This window comes from Neoarius graeffei, chromosome 8 (genome assembly GCF_027579695.1).
Source record: "Neoarius graeffei isolate fNeoGra1 chromosome 8, fNeoGra1.pri, whole genome shotgun sequence".
NCBI classification, from domain to species: domain Eukaryota; kingdom Metazoa; phylum Chordata; class Actinopteri; order Siluriformes; family Ariidae; genus Neoarius; species Neoarius graeffei.
This window is the reverse complement of record NC_083576.1, coordinates 93,578,588-93,588,572: the sequence shown is the minus strand read 5'-3', so window position 1 is coordinate 93,588,572 and position 9,985 is coordinate 93,578,588. Positions and strand designations below refer to the sequence as shown.

At 44.4% G+C, this 9,985-nt stretch overlaps 1 protein-coding gene across 2 annotated transcripts; it reads right to left on the bottom strand.

The window, feature by feature from the left end:
• Nucleotides 1-675: 675 nt before the first annotated feature.
• Nucleotides 676-9,759, bottom strand: frs2b (fibroblast growth factor receptor substrate 2b). 2 transcript variants are annotated; one of them, XM_060928524.1, is made up of 8 exons: nt 9,326-9,759; nt 8,243-8,418; nt 6,558-6,647; nt 3,810-3,900; nt 3,394-3,580; nt 2,580-2,744; nt 2,149-2,312; nt 676-2,023 (listed from the first exon to the last, which is right to left on the bottom strand). In XM_060928524.1, the coding sequence occupies exons 4-8, from the start codon at nt 3,873-3,875 to the stop codon at nt 1,070-1,072; spliced, it is 1,536 nt and encodes a 511-aa protein (XP_060784507.1). In that variant the 5' UTR covers nt 3,876-3,900; nt 6,558-6,647; nt 8,243-8,418; nt 9,326-9,759; the 3' UTR covers nt 676-1,069. The 2 variants fall into 2 exon arrangements, with proteins under 2 accessions (XP_060784507.1, XP_060784506.1); XM_060928523.1 differs by lacking the exon at nt 8,243-8,418.
• Nucleotides 9,760-9,985: the final 226 nt, after the last annotated feature.

Genomic DNA, 9,985 nt, shown 5'->3' with positions numbered 1-9,985 from the left:
TAATAAACACTCGGCAGCGTGCTGATGAGCTACGAGATGATGTATGACAGGAGCTTGTGGGTATGGACTATTCCATTTTTGAAGGGGGGGGGAAGTGGGAGGAGCTAAATATCTTGATCCCCTTATCACCAGGAATTAAATTCAGGGAATGTCCAGATTCTTTGTGAAGGCTCCTTTGGAAATGAGTGTGTGCTACATAAATCATTCTGTCCCCTAAGTGTAAGTAAACACCATTATAGTGATTCATCCAGTGTGGGTGTGTCCAAACCACACCCTCAACCAAGCAACAATCTAACAGCGCTGGAGCACAATGCACTGTGGGGGAGACGGTGTGTGCAGCTTGCATGTCTACACACTGGGAGGGATTAAACATGAACATTATCTAATTAATTGCTGTATAAAGGCACCTGAGCCCCGCCTCCTCTGACAATGTGCTGATAATGAACGTGAACCGTGCAGTATTCAGGAGGTTCCCGACAGAAGAGCGTTATACTGAACAATGCTGGAAGTGTGTCTCGCCTCCAGTTTCGCTTCAGGATGATGTGGTTCCACACTAAAAGGTTGAAGGTGCTTTAGAAATAATTCAGAATAAAGTTTAACATTCTTTTCCTATTTTAAGAAGCTTTTTGTTTTGGTGTGCCGCTGAAGTTAAAGACGGAGTCACGCACTCAGATATGAATCAAACAAAATAAAGTCTTTTATTGTGCTGTAGTGAAATCTAAATGTAGTCAGCAAGATGGCAGCTATCATGTACCGTACAGTCCCTGGATACTGAAATTATAAACAACCTGTAGTGTCATTTCAATACAAAAGTACAACAAAAGAACAGAAACAGGAATGCTCCATCAGTAATACTGATCCGTATGGAATGAACACAGACTGCAGTCCAGCCGTGTGGTGAAGGTCAAAGGTCACGCTGAGATGCAGGATGGCGAGTGCACAACCGGCAAAAACAAACCATCGCTCTGTTCTACAGCGTTACAAAACTGCTGAGTGCCTTTTAAAGGTTTCTTATAAAGTTTTAGAGGAAAACAAAGTGGGAGGGGTCAGTCAGATGGAGTGGGTGGGGTTACATGGGCAGGTCTACGCTGTTGTGTCTGGTTTTCCTGGACGTACCATCATAACGCGGTTGCGCTCTTTGCAGATTCGACATGGCTGTTGTGCGTTCCACGTCAATCACTGCATACAGTTCGGTCTTGCGTGTGGGCGTGGCCGTAGATGGGGCTGTGGTAGGCGTGGGAGGGCGCGGTGAGGCGGGTGTGTGTGGCGTCCTGGGCGTACTGCAGTCCGAGCCTGGGTCCATTTCAACTTCAATGTAGTTGAGCGTGTGCGGCTCACACGGACGCCGCAGGTCGAAGTTAAACACGCTGAAACGCCCTGACTCCACCCTCCCAGCACTGAGTGGCCCAGACTCCACCCACCCTGCGCTCAGAGGCGCTGACTCTGGCCACATCGCTGCTGCTACGTTCTCTGTGTTGATGTAGAGGTGGGTAGAGTCGGCGCTGTGGTAACCGTTGGGCGGCTGCGTTTTTGTCCTGGCAGCCTGGTCCTGATCCTCCTCCTCGTCACCTGCTTTAGGGTCCTCCCTCAGTGGAGGGAGCGAGGGAAGGTTCTCATAGTCCAGCAGCGCTGTCCTGCGCTGGGCCGAGTTGTTCACGTTAGCATCTGGGCTGAGAGGAGGGGGGCGGGGCCTGCGGCGTGATGGGCCAAACACGGGACCGTTCGAGTGCTCTGGAGTCACCTCTGTAGCGGCCACGCCCCCATTAGCCGAGTTGAGGGTGGAGCCAGATGACGCACCTGCATCTTGTTGCCTCTCCCTGGCCATGAGCTGCCTCTGCACGGGCGTCGGCCCCAACACGAACCTCACACCCTCACGCTCCAGCTGTACCCGAGGACCAGGGTCTGGGGCTTGTACAGGCTCCTCCCCCTCTGGGGCTGGGCTGTGGGGGGCAGGGGGCTCTCCATGTCCTGCCCCTACTTGCTGATCCTCCAGGAGGCCTGTAGTGTTCACATACGTGTGGCCCTGCGCACGCATACACACACACACACACACACACACACACCATTATATGAAAACTCATAGCTCCACCCAAGCTTCAGTGAGTCATGTTGCAATAGTGATAATAGAAAAGTGGGATGAGTTCTGACCCGTATGCCATCATCGGGCATCAGCAGCGGGTGTGTGGATTCTTCTCCCACAGATGGCAGACGGGTGCTGCCCACTGAGGGGTGCCTACTAGAGGGGTGGGAGGAGGCGTCACCTAGTGACGGGTACCGCAGGCTCCCATTGGGTAAAACAGGAAGTGCGCCACCTGCAGGACAAAAATACCATCACACACAATCAGTACCAGCCCTGAGTTCAACAAGAGGAGTGTATCAGGGCTTACGACTTTAAAGAGATCATTTTCAACAAATTTCCATCTCATTCTTAAGAACACACTATCTAATGACCCCAAAAAAAAAAAAATCACACATTTTGGCTTCAAAATATACTCATTTAGGTCAAAATGTCAACAGAATATCTAGTCATAGATGTTTATAGACACATGAGGACACTATAGCGTGAGTGTGTGTGTTACCGGTGGGAGTACGGGGCGTTTGCGGAGCATCCGGCTCGACGTGTGTATGTGTGAGCGCAGGTTCAAACACAGGCTCCTCCACCACGCTGATGCTGTTGTTGTGCATGATGTCCTGCAGCATGTTGAAGATCTCCTCCGCTCGAGCACACTTAAACGCAAAGATTCCTGTAGGACAGCACGCGCGCGAGCACACACACACACACATACAGCCTGCTGTTAGTGTTAACCCACTGCTACAACATCGCATACACGCAAACTATAAACACACAACCTGACAGAGAATGAAAGCACATACACACAGACGTCAGCGTGATGGAGCAGCGTGGCGAGGCACACGGCGAGTCTCCATTACTCACCAATCAGACTCATCCTTTTGAAAGCATTGGGGTCAAAGGTCACATTCTGACATTAATAGCCATGCTGCAAACAGTGTGTAAAAATCGGTGCAGTCCTGAACCAGAGGCTGAAGGGGTTAACTTCTGACAGTGGACATTTATACATTTGGTTTTAGGACGCTCTTGAGAGCACGACCTGCCTGTGTTTCATTCAGAAGTAAGGGCCGCAGGTGAGTTGCTAGGCAGCCTACTTGGGCAGTATTTAAGCAGCTGCTATTTTTAAGTTTACCACAAGAATCTTCAACACTTCAAACTGTCATGATCTGATCTCCCTTGGTTACTGTTGCTACGTGATCAATGGAGGCAGAGTTGCCTGGAGCCATGGCGGATTGTAGGAAAAAGGGGTGGAGCTTAGGCCTGGTCAACTGAACAATAAAAAGAGTTCATTTCTAGCTTGTGTGTGTGTGTGTGGGTATTACCTTGCCCAGTTTGGCAGCGGCGACCACTCTCGAAGGAGAAGAGGTTAGAGTCGTAACCATAGCGACGGAGGCATAGGTAAGGCCACCTGACTGCATCACACTTGTGTGTGCGGAGAACGAGCTCGTCCTCAGTCAGCTCCATGATCCCAGCCCCGAGCTCATTACCGTCATCATCAACGTTCACCACCTGCATGGGCACACGCGCACACACCCCATCATTATCTATATACATTTATACAATACACTGAGCTATTTCACACACACCTCAGCATTATCCATCTATATTTATACAATACACAGAGATAACACGTACACCAGCATTATCTGTACACATTTATACAATATACCAAGATAAACACACACACACAAGCATTATCTGTATACATTTATACAATATACCGAGATAACACACACACCTTGAACTTGCTCTGGTGATTGTCAGGTATGGATTCTTTATCTGGACAGCTCCAGCAGCTTCCCATGGTTCTTCACACAACCATTTGATACCTAACACACATACACACCCCACATTAACATGCTGCCTGCTAATAGTCAGTAATACAGCAATAAGATGATGTACGTTATCCTTTCAGTAACAGCAGCTCTATACAGTCACTCTACACTCAGCGGATGATGATGTCATTTACCACAGCACGTGTTCCAAAAATAACCTGTAACAGTACTGTATAGGTTTTTATATTTCATGTCTTTTCCTGGAACTGTGCTGTGAAAATGTCTGTAAGTGGTGCTGTATACAGGACTCGACATTAACCCTTTAATCCACTGGTCCAGTCGGAGCAAGCAGTCAGGTTTCTCCCTCGTCCCGAGCACAACCCTTTATTCCTGTGGATTTACCAGCTCAGTGAGAGAAAACTGATTAACAAAGTTTATCTAAAAGCAGGTGTAGTTATGATCATCATTCTGCTTTAATGATTTATAATTGTTCAATAAAACTCTAACTGTAACAATAAACAGAAACTATCCAGTGCCCGTTATGGTGCGTGTTCTAACCCATGACCTGATCTGCCGTTTTAAGAGAGTTAGACTCACCCACATTCAAAGCTTCTGGAGGAAATCAAGTTAAATCCTGATTAATCAGTCAAACCTGAAGTATAAATTAATTTAAAGAAAACGAGTTGGATGTGATGAGGGGGACGGAATCACACTGTGAGTGAAAATAAATCATAAGCGAGTTCGGCGCTGTCGTAAATATTTAAGTATTCCCCCGAAATATTTTATAATAATGTGTTAATGTGAACCAAAAGAAAAATACAATAAAAAGTCAGAATGAAATGAAGATTCACCACAGATATTTTACTGAGGTATTTGATCGCCATTTCTCTGATTTCGATGAAGTCTAATAATCTATAATTAGATATAACCCTGTGGTTATTTTACACACACACCCGCTGTACTCGGCTTCCCCGGAATTTCGTAAACAATAACACGCCGGATCACTGACGGGATTGAACTGGCTTTGTTGGAACTTTATTGATCTAACTCTGGAATAATTACTAACAAAGTATTTTGGTGATTTTCAACAATCCCTAAAAGATATAAAAGCACAAGGTATCATTACCGTATTGTCTGGGGCGGTTACAGGTAATACTCTTGAGTAATTTTCCCTCATCTGTAAACCAAATGAGTTCGGCCTATAGGTAGAAAAAGTGACAAAATATGTACTTATACCATTTATGTAAATTGCTTATTACTATTATTTAAATAATTTTATATTCAACTGTGACTTTAAGCAGGGCTTCAAGGAGTTTATCCTGGATCATGTCGCCTTAGCAGTGAGCCAGCGAGTGTAAATAATCTGCACATGAACACTCGACCCTGTTAAACTCACCTCAACATGTCTTTTACAGTCGTTTACCCCGCCATGGGCAACAGTAAAGTCACTGTTACACACAGTACAGCACGCAACATCGTCATTATTTTACCCCATTCGGCAAGGGGACGCTTTCATATAGTCTGAGGTGAAGCAGGTTTTGTATTTTGTTTTTTTGGGGCGCTCTGCCATGACACTCCTGGAGACACTGAACTGATGGACTCTCAGTTCAGGAGAGGGATGTAAAGCCCGCCCACACAGAACACTGATTGGTCTACTTAGCAAGACAGAGCAATCAGGATGAATGCGCTCTCGCTCGATTCCACGATATTGTATCTAATTTGTGCACACTAAGGAGCTGCTATGAATATGGGAGAGACTCCTGGAACTTCAAGCACTGGGAATAATTCAACTCGTACTGTCAGACAGGCAGATGCGGATTTGACTTGTCCAGGTCAAACATTTAGTTGTCCCAGACAGTCAGACAACTGTTAATGTCAAGCCCTGTGCATGATGATGATGATGATTAAAATCTTTTCAGTAAAGTGGTGTGTGCGTGCAGCAGTCTGGTCATCTTATTTTCATAACGAACTCTATAGATGGCCGATATGATGAAACAATCTCAACATCATGATAAAGGACATCATGATGCACCTTTATGAACTACTGTGTGATAGTGAAACCTATTTCTATACTGAAAACTGTATATATTTTATATTACTGTATTTATGTTCTAATTATGTGCAGACGTTCTGGAGACATTGAATAAGCAATAACACACGACACACGAGACCGTGCTCACGGTTTAAAACCACAACAAAAAGAAGAATGATCAGCGTACACACAGCAGGGGAATAAATGAAAGATTTCAGCATGTATCGGTCTCCATGCACACTAAAAAATTACATTTAAAGGATAATGACAATTTTTAACCATACAGTAATAGCTGGATGATTTTAATATTTCTGCTGAGAGTCTCAGGCTCTGAAATTCTTTTATCATCTAGATTATTGAAATATTTAACAGATAGCACTAAGCGTGTGTATGAATATTAACGAGTCTCTAAAGAATTTTAACAAGTGCTCATTTATAAAAGTTCATCTTATCCACCTGGGGTTCATCACATCATCCTAAAAGATCATACTTATTATTTAATATGTGCATGTATTATCCATGATGCACATACTGTATGTATATCCTGCATGAATATGTAAACGTTATGTAAATATTATGTAAATGTGAGCAGTGTGATTAGTTCTGACAGGGTTGTGTAATAGGAATATAGGAAACATTGTGTGTGTGTGTAACTAGTAAAATCAGGATGATCTCTTACCCAGATCCAGCCATCAGGGTTCCTGATTCAGTCCCCAGCACCACACACACACTCATTCTTCATCAGTGAGGAGGATGATGACGACTGAACCTGCGGGAATGGTCATGGAGTCACGGTTAGTCACGGTGTATCATCACACAGTTACTTCACCATGGACTTTCACAAAATACCATAGAATGCATTTAAACCTGATCATCATTCAAGCTTAATTTATTTAGTACTGAACCAAGTTCTTTACTCCAGCGGTTCTCATCCCTTTTGTACAGAAAGTGGAGCAGCTAAAAAAGGGGTGATGAAACCGTGTTACTCAGCCCAACCGCATGGTGTGGGACAGTTTCAACAACTTCAGATCAAACTTGTAAGACACTTTGTGAATGAGGAGATAACAAACGACTACTTTTCTCCTTTTACTCAGAGCATTTATCACCTTGTACAAGTGAGAGATGAACGAGGCAGACTTCAGTTTGTGACATGATTAGAAGGAGATGAAAGCCATAAGTAACTCAACATGCTTGGAATATATGATACAGGCTATAAACTATTTTACAGACATGACAAACTTTGCTTATGTCACACTCATCTAGCCTGGGCCCGCCCATCCTAAGCGTGACGCAACACGAGGGCCTGTTGCGAGCTTAGTCTGGCCAGGCAAGCTATCTCCAGCTCTTCCAAGCTCCCGAAAAATCGGGAACCAATCAACTTTGAGCATCTCCAACGGCCCTGGGTAGAGGCGTGTTCAAGGCACTGACGTAGTAGAACTGCGACCGGAAGCCATAGATTGTTTACAGAATCAATGCCGGAAGCGCTTCATTCACGCTTCCGCATCTATTACGCATAGATGCTGTATTGAAAGCATTCAACGGGAAGTTCTCATTGAAAACGGAGCAAAGAGCAGCCCTGGAGGTATTTATTGAAAGGAAGGACGTTTTCGCCTTGCTCCCGACCGGCTTCGGTAAGAGTTTAATCTACCAGTTAGCCCCGTCGCGTCGCATACGTCAGAGGAAAGAGTGATGTGATTGGTTTAAGCTTCGTCACAGCCTTTTCTGGCTTCGACCAGTAGCAAACTGAGGCATTTCAGGGAGGCAGGTCAACCACGGGCTCTGGGAAACGGTTGGGCTTAATATCTTGGCCAGACCAATAGCTCGTAGAGCTTTGAAGTCGCGTTAGCCAGACTAACACTCATCACCTAACATTACCCTCCACGATGGTGATCAAACACACAGAACCCAACAGCACTGCTGGGAACAACTAACCCCAACAACACTCGCTAGAGTTTATTTCCCTCACAGCGGGACGAACACTGACAGACAGGGTATGACATTTTGTGAAAAATCTCTAAAAAAGAAGCACATTTCCTTTTGGTTTTGGCAAAAACACACATCTGCATGCAAAAAAAAAACCTGTTCAAAGATTTTGTCCAAAATTAAACTGAATTATTTACTTTTCAGCACTGGTTTGTAAAAACACATGATTAATACGATACTGTAATCTTTTTAGATTCGTACAGTTAAAATTTCAGACTGTAAACACTCTGAAACACCAAACAAGACAAGTAACATCACTATAGTAAATAAATACAGACCAAATGTTTATGCAATGCACAAACAGATGCAACAATCAAACAGGTTATCACCAAAAAAAGTTTTATTTTGGTGTGTAATGATGTGTAAATGATCAATCTTCACCTTCTCCAGATTCTGAACACAGCTGATCATGCATGGTTCCGAACTGGATCAAATGGACCCGTTTAGTTTAGTGATATCGGCGAACATCGCTGTCTCGTGAACAGAAAGTGAGAGCGGGTTGTGATGTAACGACACACACAGAGTGACAGGGATACAGCATCACATCTGAGCTTGAACTAACAATCACAGAGAAACAGAGAGTGTGTTTTTAGAAAATAATACGAAAACAGACACACGCCGAGCATCTCTGCGTGAGCCGAGCAGCGTGTGTGTGTGAGAGAGATGTTAAACACTCAGATGGGTTCGGAGAATGAAAAATTCCTGGAATATTTTCATAAAGCGCCCCTCCCTCCCTCCCTCTCTCCATCAGGCCGCTCTCTCAGTCTGCAGCTGGAGACAAAAATCTCACCTCTAATGTCGGCAGGAATAAGAAGAAATCAAACCTTGTGGCTTCACAGAGACGTCATACAGGCTTTATAACACACTAACACGGCTCCTCTCTCTCAGCTCATCACACATTTTCAGATTTATATATTTACAACTCCAGGATTAAAGTTAATATTACGTACAAGTCATATTATATCTGAAAACATCAAGTCTTGTTTGTTTATCAGACATTACACAGGACTGGATCTAAACAAACTAATAAACTATATATGCGTTTAACTCAGTTTATTTCTATAGTTCTGTCATTTACACAACAGGCTGTGGATACTGAAACTGTGCTTTACATAAAGACCACATAAGATATGTTTATTACAGAGAGAGAACTAACACATCTGAACACATTTACGTGTTTAGTTTAAACTTAGTTGACTTTAGTTGAACAACAACAAAAACAACTCACTTTGTAAACTAGATAAAGCTCAAATATCCATCCTGTACAGGTTATAAAGCATTGTGAGGAATATTATTAACATCTAATAAAAATAAACTCACTTTAACATGTTCATTAAGTTTTCCTGACTCTTCCTACTGACTCAATAACACTAACAGTGCATCCATGCTAGCTGCTAAACAATTAATAATAAGAACATTTTACAAAATAGTGTCATTATTATTTCGAAAAAGAGACATACTTACAGATGTACTGGTTTTAATCCACCGTTTGTTTGTTTTTTTAGTAAGACTTATGAGTAAATAAATATCTCCGCGCTGTGGAGTTGAAGCTAGCTGGCTAAGCTAACGCACGGAGCCCGAAACTACTCCACAGGCAGCTTAGCCGTTAGCCTGCTAGCCTGTTAGCCAAGCTAACGCTCAATCACGGCACAGCTCAAAGTTAGCCAGCCCGAGCGCCAAAACCGCTAGCCGCTAACGCTAACTAATGTTTCACACATTCACACACGTATTTATTTCATTCCTAAAAGCCCGCGCCGCTTCCCGCGTCGTGGATCCATGTCCGGCCGCTAAACGGTGAGGAAAAGCGCAGCGCTCGCCATCACTGAGCGGCCGATTCTCCCCTCAGTCCCGCTGAGCGCCGTCTGAGAGCAGCGACGCTGGGTTAGCCTCCAGCTAGCTGAGGGGGTGGGGGGCGGGGCGGGGCGGGGCGGAGCTGGGAGGGGAGGGGAGGGGAGGGGAGGGGGGTTGGTGAATACACGTCCTGCGCGTGAGTTAAACTCGGACGCTGATTGGTTGCCGAGGCCAGTTCAGAAATAAAATGGAAACTGAGGTCCAGATGTGTAGAGAAGAAAAAGAGAAATGAAATGAGGAGAAAAGACACACAGCAGGTTCATCAGAGACGAC